The sequence below is a fragment of the Balaenoptera acutorostrata genome, chromosome 8 (genome assembly GCF_949987535.1).
Source record: "Balaenoptera acutorostrata chromosome 8, mBalAcu1.1, whole genome shotgun sequence".
NCBI classification, from domain to species: domain Eukaryota; kingdom Metazoa; phylum Chordata; class Mammalia; order Artiodactyla; family Balaenopteridae; genus Balaenoptera; species Balaenoptera acutorostrata.
The window spans coordinates 27,932,412-27,956,524 of NC_080071.1; the positions used below are offsets into that span (position 1 = coordinate 27,932,412).

At 34.8% G+C, this 24,113-nt stretch overlaps 1 protein-coding gene across 2 annotated transcripts in view; it reads right to left on the reverse strand.

Moving 5' to 3' along the window:
• Positions 1–14,656: 14,656 nt before the first annotated feature.
• Positions 14,657–24,113, reverse strand: part of SCN7A (sodium voltage-gated channel alpha subunit 7) — a 77,993-nt gene continuing 68,536 nt past the window's right edge. For both annotated transcript variants that reach the window (XM_057551916.1, XM_007183217.2), the window contains exons 21-25: positions 23,378–23,431; positions 22,481–22,618; positions 20,838–20,942; positions 20,247–20,517; positions 14,657–17,570 (exon numbers count right to left, since the gene is read on the reverse strand). In XM_057551916.1, coding sequence (XP_057407899.1) covers positions 16,516–17,570; positions 20,247–20,517; positions 20,838–20,942; positions 22,481–22,618; positions 23,378–23,431 — 1,623 coding nt within the window. In that variant the 3' untranslated portion in view covers positions 14,657–16,515. The remainder of the gene's footprint in view (positions 17,571–20,246; positions 20,518–20,837; positions 20,943–22,480; positions 22,619–23,377; positions 23,432–24,113) is intronic.

Genomic DNA, 24,113 nt, shown 5'->3' on the forward strand with positions numbered 1-24,113 from the left:
CCTACATTAATGCATCATAATCGCTCAAAGTCCATAGTTTACCTTAGAGTTCACTCTTGGTGTTGTACATTCTATGGGATATTGGACAATTGTATAATTACATATGTCCATCATTAAAATATCTTACAGAGTATTTTCACTGCCCTAAAATTTTTCTATGCTCTGCTTCTTCATCTCTTCCCTCTCTCCCTCCGCCCTTGGCCACCATTGATCTTTTTATGGTCTCCATAGTTTTGCCTTTTCCAGAATGTCATATAGTTTGAATCATACAGTATTATGTACATTTTCAGACTGGTTCTTTCACTTAATGATATGCATTTAAATTTTCTCCATGTCTTTCCATGGCTTGATAGCTCATTTCTTTTCAGCACTGAGTAATATTCCATTGTGTGGATGTACCTTGGTTTATTTATCTATTCATCTGCTGAAAGATATCTTGGTTGCTTCCAAGTTTTGGCAATTATTAGTAAAGCTGCTATAATGTCTGTGTGCAGGTTTTTGTGTGAACATAAATTTTCAGCTCTTTTGGGTAAATATCAAGGAGGGCAATTGCTCAATCATATGCTAAGAGTAAGTGTTGTTTTGTAAGAAACTGCCAAACTGTCTTCCAAAGTGGTTGTACCATTTTGCATTTCCACCAGCAATGAATGAGAGTTCCTGTTGTTCCACATCCTCATTAGCATTTGGTGTGGTCAGTATTACAGATTTTGGCCTTAATAGGTGTGTAATGATATCTCATTGTTATATTAATTTGCATTTTCCAGGTGCCATATTATGTAGAGCATCTTTTCATATTCTTATTAGACATCTGTATATCTTCTTCAGTGAGGTAGCTGTTAAGGTCTTCCGCTCATTTTTAAATAGGGTTGTTTGTTTTCTAACTGTTGCATTTTAAAAGTTCTTTGTATATTTTGGATAACAGTCCTTTATCAGATAGGTCTTTTGCAAATATTTTCTCCCACTCTGTACTTATCTTCTAATTCTCTTGATATTATCTTTGGCAGAGTAGAAGTTTTTACTTTTAATCAAGTCCAGCTTATCAATTCTTTTTTTTCATGGACTGTGTCTTTGATGTTGTATCCAAAAAGACATCACCATACCCAAGGTCATCTGGGTTTTCTCCTATGTTATCTTCTAAAAGTTTTATAATTTTGCATTTTACATTTAAGTCTGTAATCAACCTTGAGTTAATTTTTGTGAAGGGTGTAAGGTCTGTGTCTAGATTCATTTTTTTGCCTGTGAATGATCAGTTATTCCAGCATTGTTTGTTGAAGAGATTACCTTTTTTTTTTTTTTTTTAAACATCTTTATTGGAGTATAGTTGCTTTACAATGGTGTGTTAGTTTCTGCTCTATAACAAAGTGAATCAGCTATACATATACATATATCCCCATATCTCCTCCCTCTTGTGTCTCCCTCCCACCCTCCCTATCCCATCCCTCTAGGTGGTCACAAAGCACCCAGCTGATCTCCCTGTGCTATGTGGCTGCTTCCCACTAGCTATCTATTTTACATTTGGTAGTGTATATATGTCCATGCCACTCTCTCACTTCGTCCCAGCTTACCCTTCCCCCTCCCCATGTCCTGAACTCCATTCTCTACGTCTGCATTTTTATTCCTGTCCTGCCCTTAGGTTTTTCAGAACCTTTTTTTTTTTTAGATTCCATATATATGTGTTAGCATATGGTATTTGCTTTTCTCTTTCTGACTTACTTCACTCTGTATGACAGACTCTAGGTCCATCCACCTCACGAAAAATAGCTCAATTTCATTTCTTTTTATGGCTGAGTAATATTCTATTGTATACTTAAAACAAAACAGAGGGCTAGTAGAAATAGGTATAGAAATTAGGATATTTAAGAAAATTTTCTTTCTGAAAATTTAAATGTAATTAAAATTTTTATGAAGCATAATTTAATTTAAAAATATAATACCTCAAATAAAATTTATTTGAATTTATGAACAACTTATTTTTACTTCTTTCATCATAATAAAATAGGTTGGAGGAAATTCAAGGTATGGTGGTTAGAGTTACCAGGTAAAATCACTGGCTGGGCAGGAAGCCAAGGAGTAGAGCAGGGAAAGGCCTCTTAGCAGTGCTTGTGTAGGGGTGAGAGAAGAAGGAAAGGTTATAGTATCAGTGGGGGACACATACTCTTCAGAGGAGATGTGCCTACAGCTCTTCAGGAAAGTCTGTTTAATTCCAGGGCCTTGGTTGTCTTCTAAGGCCTGAACCTATCTTAAACTGGATTACTCCCAAGTGTGGCAAGGCTTTGAATAAACCCTAATAGACTTCTAAATAGATCTCAAACTTGAATACTACTCCTAATATCTCCTCTCATTTTTCCTACTTTCACTAGTATATGCTCTTGAAGGAAAGGAGAAAAGAAAGAGAAAGGTAATGCTAAGTAAAGGCAGATGGTGGGAGGCATCTGGCAATGATCTTTGCCTTTTTCGATGAAATGCAAAAACATTAATAACAAGAGTACTATTCCAGAATGTCGTACCTTTGTTTCTGGGTTGGCTTTGAATGCCTTTTGTTCACAAAGAAATAATCAAAGAAATTCTAATACATGCTGACAAAAGAAGCGGTCAATGGAAAATATTGGAGATTTGGTGGTCTCTTGGAAAGTAGGAGCTGTTTGTTCTAAGCAAAGGAGAAAGGAAAGAAGCATAGAGCAAACATTTTTATCCTGATATTCCTTCTTTCCCTCCTTCCTTCTTTCCTTTCTTTTCTTTTTCTTTCTTTTCCTTCCTTCCTTCATTTCTTTTTTTGAGGAAAGTTTATGCCAAATCCTCTAAAATTTATTTATTTCCATTACTATTCCCAGTCTCTTAACTTGAGTGGCATGAACTTCCATCTGGGTTATCAAAACAGTGTCCACATTGTTTGTCAGCTTCAACGTCACCAATTCTAACCAATTCTCTACACTCCCTATTTAATGAGTGGCCTTCAGGATGGAGGTCAAATTCCTTAACTTGGGCTTTACCTCTAGCAGGAAGGCTTTTGCTCTTGTGCTTTCCTCTGATGGAGCACCCTGCCCCAGCACCTGTGCTTAACTCGCTCCTATCATTCTGCAGATCTTAGACGTCACATTCTCTAAGCCCTGCTTGCCAGCTAAGTATGGGTTAAATTCCCCTCCTCCCTACTTCCATTACGCACTGAATTTCCCTTGTCAAAACATTTATCACATTTTATTGTAATTGTTTGTTTGGGTGCCAGCAAATGCTGCTGGCAACAACAAAGTGATGCTTTAGCTGGACCTGGGAGGCTGTTCATGAATTAGTCAGGTGGATGGGGTTGAGAATAAAGACCTTCCAGGAAGAGGGAATATCCCTGCACAACTGCAGATGACTTCAGTCTCAGTTTGAATGAAGTTCAGGAAGCACTGGGGAAAATGAGAGTACATAAGCCAAGAGAGAAGGAGGCATGTGGTCACAAAAGGTCTTGAATATACAGAGATAAATTGTCTGGACTTAATCCAGAAGGGTGACATTTTAAATGTTTTGAAAATATGAATTACCACCATCATATTTGCTTTTCATCAGCATCATTTCTATTGAAAAATAAAAATACACATTACTCTGGCAACACGGGGAAGGGTGGCTTGAACAATAATACAGGAGAGAAAAAATAAAGACCTAAAGAAATGAATGAAGTAAAAATGGAGCAGTATAGCCAGAACTGATAGGGTTTTGTTTTGTTTTTTTCTTTAAGTAGAATTTTTTTTTAAATGTATTTATTGAATTCAGGTAGGAGAATGGATAGCGGTATTTAGGATAGATGAAAAGTTTTTGACATGGGTGACCACAAATGACAATGACAATTTTATTAACAAACCTCCACTGCTTCCAAAAGAGTTACTATTATAAGAGAAATAGACTAATATGGGAAGCTGATGAGTAAGGATTTATACACATTGAGTTTGAGATGCTGGGGGACATCCAAGTGGAAGTGTTTTGGAAGAAATCTGGATGTGTGGACTCAGTGTCATTTTTAAAAATTCCAAATATGATATTTAAAACCTGTATTTTAACACCAAAGGAGTACACAGAACATAATCTCAGAATAAAGTTATGTTCTTGACAGGAAAAAATCTTTTCTGTTTACATATATACATATATATATGTGTGTGTGTGTGTATGTATATCATTTTCTAAATTAGATATATAAATATGTTCTCTGACCCCATCACAATTAAACTGGAAATCATAAATGAATATATGGAAAATCCTCCAAATTTTTGAAAATTGAAAGCCACACCTAAATACTCCATGGATCAAAGAAAAAATCAAAAGAGAAGGATGAAGTAAATCTGCCTCTATTTCGAGACAAAAACATTGTGTACATTAAAAAATCCCATGGATTTTTTAAAAAATAATTTTTAGAAAGCTATTACACCAAGTAGAATTTAGAAAGATGCACAATATCAATAAACAAAATCAAATAGGGTTTCTCTGTAATATTAATTAATTTTTTGCATATTGCTTTTAAGTAAACAATACCATATGCAAAAGCATGAAAATCTGAAGTACTTAGGGATAAATTTAATAAAATATATACAACACCTATTTGTATCTCCATATTTAAACTGGGTTTGGTAATTTTTAAATTCTATTTGACATGTTTGTCTTTCAAGTGGAGTGTTTAGATCATTTACACTTTATGTAATTATTGATATGGTTGAATTTATATCAATGATATTGCTATCTTACTATGTTTTCTATTTGTTCCATCTTTTGTTTGTTTGTGTTTGTCCTTCAAGTTTTCATTCTTTTAAAAAATTATTTTAGTACTTTGAAAGTTTCCATTTGTCCCCTCTTTTGGCTTATTAACCTTCTATTTGTTTTATATTTTTAAACGGTTATTCTACAATTTAGAATGTGCTTCTTTAACTTATCACAGTCTAACTTCAAATAATATACCACTTCATGTATACAGTATAACACCTATTCCAAAATACTTCTAGTTCTTCAATCTTGTCCTTTTTGCTGTGTTAGGCATTTTTTATACATGTTTACAAACAAATTATAAAAAACATACATTATTATCTTGCTTTATACAGTCAACTTAAAAATATTAAAGATGAGAAAATATGTCTTTCATATTTATCCACATGTTTACAATTTCTAGTGCTTTTCATTCCATTGTTTAAATCCACATTTCAATCTGATATCATTTGCTTTCCACCTGAAGAACTTCCTTTGACCTTGTAGTGCAGCAACACTGGTGATAAATTTTCTTACCTTTTGTTTGTGTTAAAAAGTATTTGTTTCGGCAAGATTACACATATATAAGATTGTTAGATATTGGCCCATAGGTTACTGAGACTCTGTAATTTTTTTTCCTCTCTAAATTTGCATAGTTTTTATTCCACATTTTCAAGTTCATTGATCTTTTCTACTGCAGTTTCTAATCTGCAGTTAAACCCATCTGGTTTATTTTTCATTCCAGATGATTTTTGTTCATCCCTAGGACTTCTATTAGGATAATTGTTTATAATTTTAATTTCTCTCCTTATTACTTCATGTGTTCCTTTATAACCTTGTCCATGGTTATAATATTCAGAATAGCTATTTTAATATCCTGTTCTGCTTATTTCGTAATTAATACCGTAACTGAATCTGTTTCTTTTTACTTCTGCTTAAGAGCCACATTTTCCTGCTTATTCCACTTTCTGAAAGTTTTGATTGGTTACTGGACATTGTAAATTTTATAGTACTGAGTGCTGCATTTTACTGTATTCCTTAAGTATGGCATGCACTTAAATTCCTTTCAGATTTGTTTAGCCTTTTTGAGGCTTGTGTTAAAGTGTATTTAAGTCAGGACTGGAGCAGCCTTTGATGGAGGGCAGAGATCCTGAAACTTAGTTTTCTCAGGACCCATTCTGTCAGTTTTCATAATCTTGTGCTGACTATTGTTCAATGTCTAAAAATATTTGTTTCATACATTTTGTCAAGTTTTCTAGTTATTTACAGTGAGACGGCAATTCCCACATCAATCTTTTGTGAATGTAGGCAGGAGATCCTGACTTTAATTTTAAGTAACCTTAAATAAAGCCCTCTTCCCCAATGATTGCACCTCATATTAATGACAGCTTAGAATTTGATTTTTTTCTCTCCCACATTAGCATACTTAATTTTCATGCATTAAATCAACGCAGATATCTTGAAGTAACTAAGATATGGAGAACATAACCATAACAGAGTAACGATATAAACAAAACTTCCTACCACAGTCAGCAACATAGACTCTCCGGACTGCCTAGATGAATTACTCTACTTTACAATTTCAAACAGAAAAAGTTAATCATATACAGTTAACCTTATATAGGATTCAACTGATAACATAAGAGCCACTGAGAAAAAACAATATAAAGAAAAACAAAACATACAGAAATTATTTGAGTGCAGTCTTACAAATACCTATAAATGCTTACTATAATAATAATAATTTATAGTCTAGTTAGGATAGTATAACACATTTCCATCTTCTTGTTAAAGAAGATTTGTGTAAAAGAGTAGAGAGCCTTATATTTGTAGTGTATGGCTTGGCCATGGGGGCCATCCTCCCTCGCTCCACCAAGAGCAGCAATCAACTTCAGCCAATTGTGTTGATAATTCTGGCAAATTGAGGTGAATGCACAAAGGCTGTTATATTGTAGGTTTAACACATAGTCTCTGATTGGGCAAAAAAAAAAAAGTGCTAACTATTTTTTTCATCTAAAATAATAAAAAGGTAATGTGATCATATTAGAGATTAATCATGGTTGTTCCAGGAAGGTGTTTAGAGCCTCCTGACATTTCTTGTCATTGGTGTTAAGAAAATGGACTAGAGTGGATTCATATCCTACAAGCTGTTCCATTGGTAGCACATCAGCACTTCATGCTGCCTCACGAGCACTTACCCAGTTACAAGGTGACCTCATGACAAGCTGCTTTTGCTTCTTACATACTCTGCAGTGGATGAACTGTTCTGGATTTTCATACTTGTGGTTTTAAAATATTTTATATTTCTGTTTAGCACTACAATTCTGATTATTGCTACAATTTGCGTGGGTTTTCAGTAGAAAACAATGCAGGTCAACGCAAGCTAATGCACATGCAATCGATGTCTTGAAAGCTTTTAATCATACTTTCTTCCTGTACAGATCAATCGTTAATGAAGGTATCCAATTACCTTCCTTGGAGTGTGTTTGGGAATAGCATTAAGTGAAGAGATCTTGATGTGACTACCTGTTTATAACTGTGCATTATTCATGAGACTTTTCCTGTGTGTATCAAATGCTGCAGCAGCAGAGATCCTCAGCAGACCTTGGCTGTTTTTTCTTGGGTTGCACTGCAGTAGAATCTTTGTGCGCACTGGAAGGGTGCAGTGCTTTCTTCTGCAGAAAGCAAGGTGAGGACACGGAAATACATTTAATAATTTAAGGTTCAGGAGAAAAACAGACATCTTAGAGATGATTCTTAGTCACTCTTTGGGATGTAAAAGAAAATAAATCAACACATCTCCTTTAATCAATCTGACGCTACTACTGCAGAGTCTTGTTTGTCCTAAATATGTCAGTGCTTCTCCTTGATCTAAAAAAGCTTTGCTCAGTTGAGAGAACGAATACTTTCCTTCACCAGAACTGTCAAGCATGGTTGATAGAACAATTCGAAAGAAATAATTATTCAGCAAAAAAAAAAAAGATAGCTCTTTCATGTACTGAAACAGTATGATGTACCCAATGATCGAAAAGCACTATCTTATGAGATTATGATAGTTTCCTTCCAATTCACTTGTTTAGGATTATTGGAGAGAATCCTAAGCAAAAAGTGAAAGTCAGTGTAGGGTTGGAAACTACTGCCCGTAATACCCATATGGCTAACAAAGAGCCAATTATAATGGGATATTATATTAGAGTGCTATGCTCTCTACTGCACTACTGTATAACAATTTTTCAGTTTTAAGCTCTAGAGAATATGATTCTGCTATAATGGTGCGATTATTTTTTTTTAAAGATTTGGACCTTTGCCCGGAAATTTTGGAAAGAGGTTTGGGTCATCCCTCAGGGTTCATATTTTTCTTCATAGTTTAGGTAAAGGAGACACAATGTGATCTGACTGTTCCCTACTTTAATCATAAAATATGATTATACTTTAATCATAAAGTATGATTATCTGAACCAGACCCTTCTAACTTATTGCTTAGCATTCATTGATTGTTGGCCTCCCTTGTTTCATAACAGATGCCCTGCCTCTTCATCCATGTTCTGGTCAGTGGAAAGAAAGTTAAAAAGGATAGAATTTAGTTACATGGACAGCCTTAATTGAAAAAAAAAAAAAAGGTTATGAAGTATAGTATTTATTCCAGAAGGCCATGTTATCTAGCTAAGAATTAGGAATGCTATTACCACCTGAGGATGGGAGAACAAGTTTGGGGGAACAAAGAGTCTTTGTAACATACTAAGAGTCTGCTTAACGATGAGACCTAGTTAGAAAATTAGCTTTTATCTAAATCTTACACTTATTAAAAGGAACTTCTTATTGAACAGTTTTCACTGTCGTGCCTTGAATTTTCTGTAGTTTTCTCATCAGGATGAGAGTATGGTGCCCATTTGGAAAGGAGGCTGCTATCTCTGTTTCTGTTGGAGGGACTGGAAGCTTGGAGAGAATTCAGACAGTATTCTTGGTGATGGATTTTCAAGTGCTCAGGCTGGGTTGTGGCAGCAAAGATGTGATTTTCTGAGCAGAAGAACTTCAAGTAATTGGGAGTTGAAGCAAGAGAGGAAGAAGAATTGGGCTGAAACTTGTGAAAATACTGTTTTTCCTAATTGTGTTCATACTGCTAGTGTGTGATCAAAGGCCAGATCAAGTCCTATGGTGATAATCAATTTAGTAGCTGTGGTACATTTACTTCCATTAGTAATCTGAGTTGCAGCATATATCACCTTTAATTATTTTTATGTCCTTTTTTTAATGGTCTGTTGCCCCACCTAGATGTCAACTTCTTGAGGTCAGAGAGTCTGAATTTTACTCGGTTTCTGTACCTAAATATACTACTTGGAAATAAGAACAGACTGGTTTCTTGGCATATATGAGACAGTCTATGCTACAAGAATTTTAACACAAAAAGAAAATGAGATTCTATTTTGCGTATTTTCAGATATTATTTGATATCAGTTCAGATTTTTTTTCACCCTTTAACCTTTGTTTCTGCCCTCTCTCAATTTCCACACATTTAGGAAGAGAACTGATTTGTTCTTTCTAAACCCAGCCAATTACATGTCAAGGCAGAAAAGACAAATAGCTTCTAAGTACTCTGGACTTTGCTTTTGAAAAGCCTAGATCTTTAGGAAAACTTATAGGTTTTAGGTAAGTTTCAGATAGAAACAAAACATCTTGAAAAAGCACAGGGGAAAGGTGAATTTCCTTTCTTCAGACTAGAAAAAAAGATTCTCCCAGACTGAAAACAGGAGTGCTTCTTTCAAAGTGGGGCCACCAGGGAGGTGAAAAGATCTAAACAATTCACTCTACAAGTCTCACCACATAGGTCACTTCTTCCCAAACTTTGCTTGCCCAGCCCTTCTATATCCAAGTTTCCTCTCCTATCTCCCATGTTCTCAGAGCCATATAGTTTCTCTATTGTTCTGAGCAGTCAATTCAGCTGTGGTTCCAAGCTTGTTAACAATCAGCAAAATACAAGTATCATAGTATGTACTCTTCCTTCCTTCCTTCTTTCCTTCCTCTCTCCCTCCCTCCCCCCTTTCCTTCTTTTCTTCCTTCCATTTTTCCTTCCTTTACTTTTTCAAAAAAATAAAGTTAAATTTAAAAAATTTTTTAAAAGAGAGAGAATAAGATTTCAGCTTACTTTGAGGTCAATTATTACAGGAGGTAGAATTTGAGTTCTTTCAGTTTCAAGAACTATAAAAGGCCAAAAGTTTAGCTGGTGTATGGATCAGGAATAATTTGTGGAGAGTTGAGCTCATAAAATGTACGGGCAAAGTTTAAAGGGAAGTCAAGGGATTTTTCTTCTAGGCCTGAAGGCGGGGTGGGGGCTGGGGATCAGGGTGCAGGAGGCATGTTTACAAGCAGTTCCCTAGAGACTAGATGTAGCTATAACAAAGTGTCAGTTACAGAAGTTGCAGCCATAAAGAGTGGAAATTAAACCCAGTAATCTGGGAGATGCAGAGACTTTCTTTCTCTGCCCAGAGACACCTGAATGGATGGGAGGAGCCAGCAAGGAGGATGTAGGCACAAGTAGCCCGGTCCAGAAAGTCTCCTTGTCCTCATGACCTGTTAGTAGAGGGATCCTTCCTTATTCCCTGACCTCCCTCTGAGAAAAGCCAGGTTGCTTGGCCTGTGAAAACCTCTTTCAGTCCAGCAGGGACCAGGGGCAGCCCAAGCCACATCAGATAAACAAGGAAAACCAAAATAACGCCTCCAAGGCTCTGAAAATTAAACTACCATGAGAACCACAGCCTGCAAAAATAGACCAAGACCTATATGCTAAACCTAAACAGTGTGATTAACTGCTAAAATGAAAGATTTAAGTAGGGTCCAGTATCTCCTAATATAGACAAAATATCCAGAGTATGATTTTAAAAAAACAGCCAACATACCAAGAATGAAGAAAAATCACAAGTTGAAGGACAAAAGACAATTAGTTGACAGTAATCCTGAGATGAGTCAGATACTGGAATTATCTGAGAAATATTTTAAAAACATCAACTATAACAATGTTTCAACAATGAATTGCAAATTCTCTTGAAACAAATTAAAAACCAGAAAATCACTGCAAAGAAATAGATTATATAAGAAGAAAATCAGTGGAATTATAGAACTGAAAAATACAATAACAGAAATAAAAAAGTCAATAGATGGGTTCAACAGTAGAGTGAAGATGATGAAGGAGAAAATCAGTGAACTTAAGCAGAGAACAATACAATTCACCCAATCTGAACAACAGACAGAAAAAAGATTGTAAAAAAAAAAAAAAAAAAAAAAAAGAACAGAGCCTCAGGGACCTGTGAGACAATAACAAAAGAGCCATCCTTCATGTCGTTACTATCGCAGAAGGAAAGGAGAAAAAGGCGAGGCTGAAAAATTGTTTAAAGAAGTATTGGCTGAAGATGCCATAAATTTGGTTAAAGACAGAAATCTACAGTTCCAAGAAGCTGAGTAGATGCCAAACAGGATAAACACAAAGAAATCCATGCCAAAGCTCTACCCAATTAAAAAATTTGAAAACTAAAAATTAAAAATTATTGAAAGCAGCTGTAAGGAGATGACATTTTACCTACAGTGGAATGAATACCAATGCAAATGACAATGGATTTCTTCTGTGAGGTTATGGAAGCCAGAAATGGCACAATATTCTTCAGGCAAAAAACTGTCAACCACAAATTCTATATCCTATGAATTTATCCTTCAGGAATGAAAGAGAAATAAAAACATTCTCAGAGGAAGAAAAGCTAGAAGAATTTGTTACTAGCAGACATAGTCTTTCTAAAAATTTAGTAATATATTCTGTTTAACTCAATATATCAAAACGCTATCATTTCAACTTGCAATAAATATATATTAAAAATAAAAATATTAAAGAGAAATAAACTCTCTTACTTTTAAAGATTGGCTAAGGAAAATTCTTCAAACAGAAAATAATTGATAAAAGAAGGAATGATGGAGCGTCAGGAAGAAAGAAGAAGTAAAGCAAAGAGCAGAAATATGGACTCATACAACGGACTGTTCTTTTCCTTATGAGTTTTAAAACCATATTTGATGACTGGAACAAAAATTGTAGTGCCTTCTGATTCCCAAGACAATAATATTTTCAAACGGGGAAGACAAAGAGACAAATGAGAGTGAGGTTTCCACGCTTCACTAAAAGTGTTAAAACGCTTTATATTAGACTGTATAATTTGTAGATTGATAGATATATAGATAAGTAGATATAGTAACACTCAGAACAAGCACTACCAAAAATATACAAAGAGGTATATTTAAAAGCACTATGAATAAATCCAGATGGAATCCTAAAATATGTTCAGAATTGTGCAGGAAGGTAAGAAAAGAGAACCAGAAACATGAGACTGGAGGAAACAAATAGAAAACAAATAATAAATGACAACCTTAAATGTTAACATATCAATAATTACCTTAAATGTAATTGATCTAAATATACCAGTAAAAAGTAGATTAAAAAATGTGACCCAGCCATATAATGATTATAAGAAACCCACTTCAAATTCAGGGACATATGTCTATTGGAAGTAAAAGAATGAAAACAAGGAAGATTTCCCTCACCAATGGGCAGGCATCATCCAGTTCATTTAAGGTCCAAATAGAACAAAAAGATGGAGGAAGGATGAATTCTCTCTCTCTCTGTTCTTGAGCTGGGACATCTATATTCTCCTGCTCTTGGACACTGGAGCTCCTGGTTCCAGGGCCTTTAGATTCAGATTTTGGGACTTACACCATTGTCCCTCCCCAGTTCTTAGGCCTTTGGCCTTGGACTGGGAGCTACCCCATGGCTTCCCTGGTTCTCAGGCCTTTGGATGTGGACAGAACTGTACTGCCATCTTTCCTGGTTCTCAAGCTTGCACATGGCATATCTCAGATTCTATAATTGTGTGAGCCAATTCCCATAATAATAAATCTCCTCTTATATATCTCTATGTATCTAATAAATCTCCTCATATATCTCTATGTATCCTATTAGTTCTGTTTCTCTGGAGAAGCTTGACTAATACCTTTTTAAGGATAAAGACAACTTTATCTCTAAATTACTGTGCCTAGGAGATGCTCAACAGTTTTTTATGAAAGATAGTAAGAAGAAAAGAAGGGAAGAATGGTGATGAAATTTTATATGAATGGGGACCCTGAACTTATGGGTCATTTGAAGATGTTACCTTCGTTTGGTCTAGACTAGAATCCAGGAGTAAGGGTGTTGTGCCACCTGGATGGTTAATAGAGTAGATAGCTGGAGTTGAGAGAAAATCCTGTGAGCTAATTTGTAATTCTGAAGTCAGTGAAGATAAGAGGTTCACTTACAGATGAGGAGAAGAGTAGGTGTCTGACCCTGACAGTTTTAGGTTACCTAACATAAAGATGAAAATCCCCACCGGTAGAGTGAAGCCTCAGTCATCCACTGGGGCATGTTATTGAGTGTTAGAGTTGAGAATGTGGACCTGGAATTTATTGAAAGGAGCAGTTAAAGGAGGAGAGGGTTCAAGAACCAAAGGGCAAAATAAAGCATGTCTGGGAAGGCATTCAGAGTGCCCAGAGTAATTGTGCTCCAGTTTCTATTCCATCTCTGCTGTGAAAATTTTATCCTATTGTTGATTCCTCTCTCTCTCTTTATTGTCTAGCTTGAATAACTAGTAGCTGGAACCTTAGGTCTCATCTCCATGATGAACTCCTCTCCTTAAAATTGTCTCTGTGTTGAATACAGTTACCTTTTTCTCTAATTGATAAAATCTTTCGTTTTCTTCAGGGGCGCATTTTATTAACATCACCTGTAATTTCTAATGTAGAATCCATCATTCCTTCCTGTATATATATATTACAGGTTATATGAAATAGTATAAAAATTACCATATATTATATATCCAGCTGAATAGTTATGTTTCCCCTGGTAGCCAGTAAATTCTTTAGTCTCATATTTATCTTTGTATGCATCTATGTGTATATGTATGTATATCTATCCAGGCTCTGGGTTTATCTCTAGTATCTAGCATTCAATAAATGTTGAATGAAAAAAACTTCTGTAGTTTTATCCCTTGTGCCTTTCCTTTTTCCAGAAGTGGTCATAACTTTTAAAATTCCTTCCGCAGGGGTGGGGTGTGGGCAGTGGTGGTGGAGGGGGCTGGAGGTTGGGGAGAGAAGGAGAGAGGGAGAAAGGGAAAGAGAGAGGGAGAGAGAGGGGTGGGGGAGAGGGCAAGAGGAGAGGGGGGGAAGAAGATTCCTTATCTCTGCACAAAAATATAATTTATCTTAAACTTCCTTTGTCTTTACCCAGGTCATTTATTACTAGACAGTTGTCATACAGAGTGGTTAGCTATTCAGGCTCTGAAACTAGCCCTGGTTTGCATTCCTGGCCGTGTTAATTACAAGTTCTGTGTCATATAAAAGCCCTTATAACCCTTCTAAGCCTGAGTATTTTCATCTATAAAATGAGAATTATCATTGCTTCATGAGTTGTGAATGCTGAGTTCATGCATGATAAATACTTAGCACAAGGCTGGGCTTAACAGTCTGCTCAATAAATGGTAGCTATTTCCAACATTTGAAAAACCATTTTAAAGTGAATTATATTTATTAAAGAAGCAGAAATAAAAATTTTAAAGAAGCAGGTATTGATAAATATTAGCATACCAATAAATTTAATTTCAGCATTATCTTCCATATAGCAACTTCTAAAAATATGGAGATATATCTAGTAAACTTCGGATTTTGCTAAGAGGAGTGCTTTTTACATTTTGTCAGTTTGTAAGGGTCTCTGGCAAGCTTACTAATATTTATTTTACAAAATTAACTTAATCCAAAGGAAGCAAAAATATTTCCAGTTTTGAACTTTGAACCTGAATGAATAAGCTTTAATATAAGGCTCATTTTAAAAAGTTCTTATTACACAAAGTTGCCAACCTAATTTACGAAAGAAAAAAACCAAAGCTTACCTTGGTTAACAAGTTGTATTTACTATTTTCTTTAGTATCTAAAAAGTAAAATATATTGTAATATTTGCTAAAAATAATTCTTTACATAGTTTTTGGAAGGTTAGTGGCAAACATGATTTACAATTAAAAGATATCATTTTTGAACTAAAATCAGTTCATAGTCTTTATGGAATTTACAGAAGCAAGCTTAGATTCAGTTTAAATATTTGAAGCAGTTTTCACATTAAAGCATTTCCAAGAAATAGAAAATTGAGAAGCTTAAATAAAGCACCAGCTGTCACCATGTCACCAAATTAACACTGATTCCTCACTGGTCCCCATCACATGATGGAGAACAGGAGGAGAGAGGGAAGGAACACTTACAGTAAGAAACAACCCTGAAATTACATTTGCTTAGGGGATCCCCCAAAGGCATCTTGGTCAGGTTAATACATTTCTGAGGAGCAGAAATAGATTATAATAGTTAAGGCTCAATCAAGATCATGCATTCATAATAAAATACGATTACTGATATTTAAGTGATATTGAATGTCATACAACATATTTAAAGCTTGTCATTAAGTCATCAGTATACATATTTTCTTTCTGAATCCTTTAGGACTTTGTAGGCACACTGAAATCAATCTTCATACAAATAGAATAAATATCTGAATCTCAAATTACAGGGATGCAAGAGACTGCATTTTATGATTACATCAAAACAACTATCTGTGCCTATCTTTTAAAAATAATTTTACTAGTGAAAATTAATGCTTAGGATTTTAAAGTTTTTCAAACATAAAACATTTTAGATAGTAATTATGTATGTGATGAAATAAACATGAAACAAAACAGAAAACTTGGAAAGATAAATGAGAAAGTGGAAACTAACTTGCATACACTAATGTTATAAAACACCATGAGCAACAAACTCACACTTTGATCTCCTAGTTCAGAGTCCACACAGTTTTAGTGGTCATTTTCTTTCTCAAAGTTATAAAAATCCATGAAGTGCAGTGGAAAGTACTACAAAGTGGCCACTGTTTCCCAATGAGAAATGAGAAAAATTAGAAAATGTAGGCTGTAACTGTAGTTCCCTTTATGCTGATTGTTCTAGGAACCCATTCTCTTAAAGAGAGAATGGTCTTAGCTGGAACTAGCCAGAAAGATGAGAAACCAGGAATCCAAGAACAATGAAACATTAATTCACAAACCAAAAATAAATAAAACCAAAACAATCAAAAACAAAACCTAGGCTCTAATCAATCTTTTTCAAAAGTGGTTTGAATCAGCCCAAGAGTCTCTTTGATTAATCTCAAAGACACTTTCTAAGAACTACCTTTCCTCTTCCCCTGATTGGCATCGATCTAGGCAAGTTTATCATTTAATGGCCTGTAGCATTGTACTATTTTTTAAAATACCATCCCACTTTAAGAAAGTACTTGTTTATTTGTAATTAAGTCCCATTAGTAGTGACTTGAATCCCATCAAGTTAAAGTAGACATAAAATGTATAAGTAAGCTCCTTTGGCTACTAATTTCTGCTACTACCTCCCCCAACCCTCCAGAAGAAGCACACACCATATAAGCCATATAGAGAAAACAAGTATTGGATTATTAAACAACAGTTTTAACCCAATTTAACTCTGCAGTAATATCAAGGGGTTGTCTTGGTCAGACTGAATATACAGGGGTAAAAGTGAATTGGACATGGGATCTTGTGAGCACAAGCTTATCTTCCATGGGTTGTAAACAATTCATTTTTAAGTGAAATCTTTAGTTTCTCTGATCTTTGCTTTTATTTCTGATCTAAACTTTTAACATTTGGGGAATATGTAAAGAAGGTGAAAAGGTAGTAAGTGGGATTAGATCTGGCTTTAAATAGTTGACTTTCCCTCAGTTTTGTCAAAATATGAATCTTCTTTGATAGCCTGAACTTCCACGTCCCCATCTATCATACGAATATCTGATGTTTTTTTGTCATTTTGCCTTAAACGGTAACTTTTATAAGCACGCTGAATGATGGTTGCTGAGACTACCTCTTGTTTTCGTTTCAGAGTAGTTGTAATTGGCTCATATGTGATCTTAAAAGGGTTGGCTAACGTAAATCCAGATTCCATCTCTGAAAGAACTTTCTCCATGCTCACATCTTTACTCATAACTCTCTTTGTTAAAGCGAGTAAGATGTCAAGGCAATGAATTCTGTCCCCAACAGCCATGGGAAGATCCATAGCAACGATCTGGCCCTTGTTTGGTTTTGCCATTAGAAGAGGAGGATCAAGAGCAGCTGCGAAGTCTGAAAGCTTGCTAGAGTCTATATACTGGGTTCTATCAGGATCAAACCTCTTCCATACCTGAAAAAATTTCCTAAAATCATCTTTACTCAATGTCTTGGCTTTTTTTTTAGAAGCAATATTTAAAAACTCCATGACAACAACAATGTACATGTTTACAATGATCAGCCATGATATGAGGATGTAACTGACAAAATAAACAATCCCAACAAAGGGGTTACCACAGTCTCCTCTAACCTGAGTCCCAGGGTTAATTTTATCAGGATCACAGTCAGACCATTTACTGTTGAAAATTGCATTGAGCATCTCGTCCCAACCAGCAAAGACTGTAACTTGGAAAAGACAGAGCATACTGCTGCCAAAGGTTTCAAAGTTGGACATGTCATTAATTCCAGCTTCCTTTTTAACATAGGCAAAATTGTACATTCCAAAGATGGCGTAGACAAACATGATCAGGAAGATAAGGAGACTGATGTTCAACAATGCGGGGAGGGACAGCATCAAAGGAAGCAGCAGATCATGGAACACCTTTGGTCCTTTCTCAGGACGCAGGATGTGGATGATCCGTGAGAGAAGTATCAGTTGCACAAGGGAAGGAGGTACAAGGTAATATCCCACCATCAGAGGCAGAAATAGTCCTTGGTGTAGAAAAAGATAAATCAGGCAATACAATTATTTAGAGGAATATAAATTATTTTACACTTCTTTGGTTTTCTTCTTTATGTTAAGGTAATTAATCCTTCCCGTATAACATTTAGCACATACTGAAAGTCTGGGTTAGCCAAATACTAATTGTGGCAATGCTCAGAGTGTCTAACAAAATTTGGAAGAGAATTATTTCTACCATCATTTTCAGAGTATTACAGATCAAGCACTTTTGGAGTCACAGATGGCATGAATTCATAATATACGACAGTAGTCATATTTTTTTTTCCTGATTGCAGTTAGATCAATAAATTTAATTCAACCCAACCTTTATTGGATACCTAATAAAGGTGTCAAGAAAATATGTGAAGATGAGTGACATGACTCCTATCCTCAAAGACCATATAACCTAGGGAGTAGAGGTAGACATTTAAACTAACTATAATGCAAGGCAGAAAGACCTACTGGATAAACATAGTTTAAAAAAGATTTCATATTCAGTGATCACAGATTATAATTTGATTTATTGACTTCATAAATAGTATCTGGGACCTTAGGAGCTTTAAATGTGAATTGAATAAATGAGTCTTCGCTAAGAACTTTTCTTTCTGGCAATGGTGGGAGGATGAGGGCACTATGAGAGGGAGATATATAACTATAAAGCAAGGTGAAATTATAATTACCATAAAAAACATAAGGGATGCTCTCTGAAAGTACTGGAGAGGGTGTGGTTCATTCTGAGTTGAGAAGGTGGAGAAGGGGAAAATCCCATGAAACTTCTAAATGAGATGGTATGTTTGCTGAATCTGGAAGGATCATGTCTCACATTTCTGTTAATTTGGTCACTGTCAATGATGGCATTCTCCCTGACGTTCTATCTTACATATACCCTCATTTCCACAGTGCTTTAGTGAACTTTCTACTCTGACTCAAATGTTCATTTCTCCTCAATCTCTCAAACCCTTCCATTATGCAGGAGGTTTTCCTACTTAACTATAAACACATTTTTACTTCTTCATCACTAAATTTTCTTCACTTCCTTTCTTATCTAAAATCTGACTCTATCTTGAGGACACTATTTCCCTTGCAACACTCTCAAGCACAGATAACTCACTCTTTCCCATTCCACATTTCACAGGGTAGAAAGATGGAACAAGCAAGCATCTTTCCCTCTTTCCAATGTGATTTCCAGATACTTTTCCTTCACATTAATTTTATAAACAAAAAAGAAATTTTTCACAGTTTGTGGACCATGACATTCAACTATACCATCTCCTACCATTCCTTGGTTCTATGATTTATTCATTCCCCCTCGTTCATATTCATTGGAGACTTTGGTACATGGCTCACTGTCACCCTTTCCACCCCAGCACCTACCATCAACAACCCATTGAAAGGCTAGCCCTCCAGTATTTGGCTTTCTTAAATTTTAATAATCTCCATCATTTTACTGTAGACACACCCATCTATGGCCACATTCTGCACCCAGGATACCTGACCTTCTGAGATCTCAAATTCGAACATCTGTATCTCGGACTGCAATCTCCTCTCCTTCTAGATGTCTGATTCAGTAACTCTCATTTCAGTCTCATGGGGCTCTTTAATTCTGTTTTCCTCTGTTTTCTTCCTATCAGCCCTTTCCTGACTTTACATACTTTTCTAGCAAGCTTCTTGTACTTGTCTATCAATATTAGCTGCACTGCCTCTACTACCAGCTGATGAATGAAATTTCTGGGAGCACAACTGAGCAGTTTATCTACATTTTTCACTACTGACTGCATAGAATAGTACTTGACAATAACATTAAATATTGTTTCTACTCTTATGGAGATAACATTCTAGTATGTGTCTTATGGGAGGCAGACAATAAACAAACTTTTCTCTGCCTAAAACACTTTTATCCTAGATTCTTGGCTACCTCCTTATCCAATAGGTCTCTATTTAGATTTTTGCTTCTTCCATGAAGTTTTCTCTGATCTCTACTTACTGATTAGGTGCTCCTCGCTCTGTTGTGCTGCTGTGGCACCCCATGCTTCTTCCCTTATCATAACCTTAATAGCACAACATTAAAATGTACTGTTTAATTGTCTGCATCCCTTGATAGATTATAAACTATGTATATACAGGAATTATGCCTACTTTGTTTGTAACTGAATTCTTTGCACACAGCATAATACATATTCACAAAGAGGGTAATCAAGTATATTTGTTAAATATAGGACTGGGATCTCCAGAGTAAGAGAAAACTTGTAACAAATTCATTAAACCCTAAAACTCTAGTGTTGTGAAAGTAGCAAACAGTTTTAGAGATTAGAGGAAAGGGAACAATAATGAGTTTGAAAGGTTATATCATGCTAAGACATAAAGGTCCGTCTAGTGTCATCTTAGAAAAATAATGTATGTGATATACTGAAGGGGTAATTAAGCATTTATCTGGTGGTCTGTGAAGTCAAGTCTATGTATTAATTCAGAAAGTATTTTAAATATCTTATATCTGTCAGGCATGTGTACATGTATGAATGTAAAAATGTAAGGCATTCCTGCTGGAAATAAAAAGGATCCCTACCTGTTTTGCTTATTAAGAGACTATATCTCAGGAGATGTTTACTCTAAGAGCTTGCCTGAATTAGTATTATTACAAATGAAAATCTGACTAAACAAAATCTTACCTGTAATAGAGAAAACAACCACCATAAAATCAAAAAGGTTCCATCCATTGGTGAAATAGTTGTAATGGAAAACGACGAGCTTTAGTACACATTCTCCAGTGTACAGTATAACAAAAACTGAGTTAATCCAGTAGAGAGCAATGTCAATTTTTGGGTTCTGTTCATCACTTTGTATCATAATGGTTATTGCTTGGAAAAATATAAGAACCATGATGATGACATCGAAAACTTGATTTGTTACCAAGTCAAAGACAAATCCTTGGAACTTGTTCTGTGTGTAAAGAAAAAAGGTGTAATATTTTTATTAATAAGATATTTATACAGACGTATTGTCTTTAGATTTACAGCTTCCCTCCCAGCATAAATAGGAGAATAACTGAAGACTAAGTTTTTACCAAGCTATGACTATAGCACAGAGTAAAAGCAAACAAACAGAAAGACCATCAAAAGCTCTTTCAAAGACTATATTTTAAAAATTTTGTCAAAAGCATTTGTTGTTAAGAATTTTAAAAACACATCTTCATTTGTAAGAGAGACTATATAAAGGAAACTTTTTCAGAACTTAAAACAAAAATCTAGATATTTCCTTACTTCTGGGCGAGGTACTGGTTTTTGAGAGACTTCGCACATCAGCTTCTTCAGTGCATGGTATTGTTTCTTCTGTTTTACTGTTATAAAGATATTTGAGCCTCCCAGGTAAAGAAATGAAAGAAAAAGATGTTAAAATCATATTTAATCCAAATTTCATCTTACATTAATATGTGTTTTCGAAAGCTTGGCAATTATTGATTTAATACTTTAAAAAAGGCTTAACTGCAATGAACTAAATCATGTTTAAACATGTCTGACCTTCTGCACAAAAATTCATACAAAACACAGAGTATACACTGGAACTGATTGATAATCAATTATCTTTTGATGAACTTTCCGATGGGTAGTCAACCTTATTTTAACTTTTTAGTTACTGAGGCCTACCTCTTGTTAGAGACAAAGGAGAAACAGCAGAGGATATCTGGAAAGGTTACTAAGAAAAGTTGAACTAAAAAGCTAAAGGTAAAGCTGGTTTGTACCTTTTAATAATCAGGAAAAAAATAATTGGTCATATATGTGTTTTTATATGTTCATACATTACTTAATTTTCCAAATACTATTAGAATATACTTTTCAGTATTATTCAAAAAGCACCAGTGCTTACCTCTTCATAGAAAATTGTAGGGATTATTCGTCTTTGTGTTTCTAGTGTTAATTTCAGTATCTTATACAGAATATGCAAAGTGAATAAGAGGTGAACATTTAATGTGTTAATCTAGGAATTAGGAATTGTTACTGCCCATGTCAGGACTTGCTCACTTAAAATTGACAGGGGTCATCAGTCTGAAGTCCAGAAGCAAATCCTAGGATATTATCCCATTAGGTTGAAATCGTTAGGAAGATGAAGCATCCAATTCAATGAATATTTCATTTGACCACTGATCTCTCTAATCCCATCTAATTAGTGCAGACTCAGAGTGGTTTGTTTACCAGATTCTACATGTGGTTAAACTTTGATGACATGGCCAAAGATGGAATTTCAAGATTAAACTCTTCTTTTCTTTGATTTACCATAAGTCATTCCTACACCTAATAGGAAGTACGGCCCTGAGGTTAAAATAAGTGAACTTATATGACTTTTGAGGCATTTGTATTAACAGAAGCCCTGAAGGGAGTCTTTGTGTGGAGATGGCACCAAACATGGGTTGTTAAATTCTGCCTCTGAATTCTCTCTTATGTGTTTCAAGCGCTCCTATTTAGGTCATGTAATTAGGATTTATGACTCCCTCTACTTCTAGCAGAAAAAGCTATTTCAACCAGCAAATATGTCTCTGCTGGTTATGACTCTGAAAGCTTTGAGTATATCAGAGAGTAAAAAAGTGTGGCTTATTTTTCTTGAACATCTTCAGATATTTGTGCAGATGCGTAACAATGTTATTTTTCAGCATGTCATTATTTACAAACCTATATACAGAAACATTTGTAATTTTTAACGTTTAAACTTGTCTGTGCTTATTTGAATATAGAAAACAATGTAAAGATGAACATTTCAGCAATATCCATCAATCTGCAGGAACATCAATCATTTTTTTAAAGATAAGTACCAAATAAAAACAATATTAAGCTGAATCCAAAACCAATTATTTGAAGCAGGACATATTTTTTCCCTCGGGCATTGATGAACAAAGAATATTTATACTTATCTTTACTTTATGTTTGTTGAAATTAGCAATAATAGCACCAATCAACATACTCAGAGGAAGAAATAATCCAATGATAATAAAGTCAATAAAGTAACAACACATGTAGATATTGTCTTCAAAATTAGGCTGCATATCTACCTAAAAGTTAAATTAAAAAATAAGCAAAATAAGGCAGAGCACAGAGGATTTTTAGGGCAGTGAAAATACCCTGTATGATATTATAATGAAGGGTATATGTTATTATACATTTGTCCAAACCCATAGAATGTACAACACTGAGTGAACCCTATGAACTATGAACATTGGGTGATTATGATGTGTCAATGTAGGTTCGTCTTTGGTAAAAAATGTAGCACTGTGGTGAGGAATGTCAATAATGGGGAGGTGTGCATGTGTGAGGGCAGAGGTATATGGGAAATCTCTGTACCTCCCTCTCAATTTTGCTGTAGATCTAAAATTTCTCTGAAAAAATTGTTTTTAAAAATAAAATAAAAAGTGAGAAAATAAGCAAAATATTTATACTGACCTTTTAAGACTTAGAAAATAATTTATGACAAAAAAAATACAACAGTGATACTTGAGGCAATATTTCCTCCTTGTTCTTTGGTGAAGAGATAGGATGGCTTTTATTTGAATTTTAAAGTTTATTGCATTGGTTTAATCATTTTTATGATAATCCTTCAAATGGGTCTATTTGGCCTCAACCATTGTATATAATCCTGGAAGGAGTTCATTGTTCATGAAATATTCAATCTGAAATGTATTTAATTTCTATCTAGCATAAGCATTTGCTTTTACCATGTTAATTACTCAATTATTGCTTGTGTCCTGTCCTTGAATTGCAAAAATGACTTTGTGTGAACCTTAACAGTGGCTCTAGGATTATATTGTACTTACACCAACAGAATCAACTGCTGAATTCATAATAGTGATCCATCCATTAAATGTGGCCTGTAAAAATGGCATGTATTTAATTTTTATGGAAATCTTATGTTTTGTGGCAAGTAAAAATTAAAACTCAATCTGTTATTATTATAGTAAAGCATTTGATTAGTAAGGCTGACCACACTTCAATATACTGTGTAATTGAGATCTTTACCACTTTCAGTTTTACATTTGTATTGTCTATTAACAACTATTTAAAACTACTTAGCTTAATTGTAGTTAATAACTTAAAATATTTTAAGATAGTATTAATAAAAAGAGAGAGAGAGAGCACTGGTTAGATAGATAGATAAATGGTAAGTAAATACACGCTGCCCAAGTGTCATAGTTAGTTGTAACTGCTGTATATGTTCTTTACTATGACGGAGGTAAGACAGGAATTATTCACCACCTTATATCTGCTAGATATTGGGGGACCAAGTAGCCATTCCTCAAAGCACTAAGTAGAAACAAAATAGCAGTAATCTGAGTTAGATCAAAAATTGTGAACCTATTATCTCATCAGTGGTGGAGGAAATAGCTTTGGCCAGTACCTGTCATTTCCTCCGTTAGTCCTACCTTTATTTCCACTTCCTTCTCCCAACAGAGCAAGGACTATATTTCACTTTTGTCTTTCTAAATGAGCTTACTATAGTATGTCCCATAACATGTATCTGCTAACTAATAATTGCTAAAATAATTTAAAACC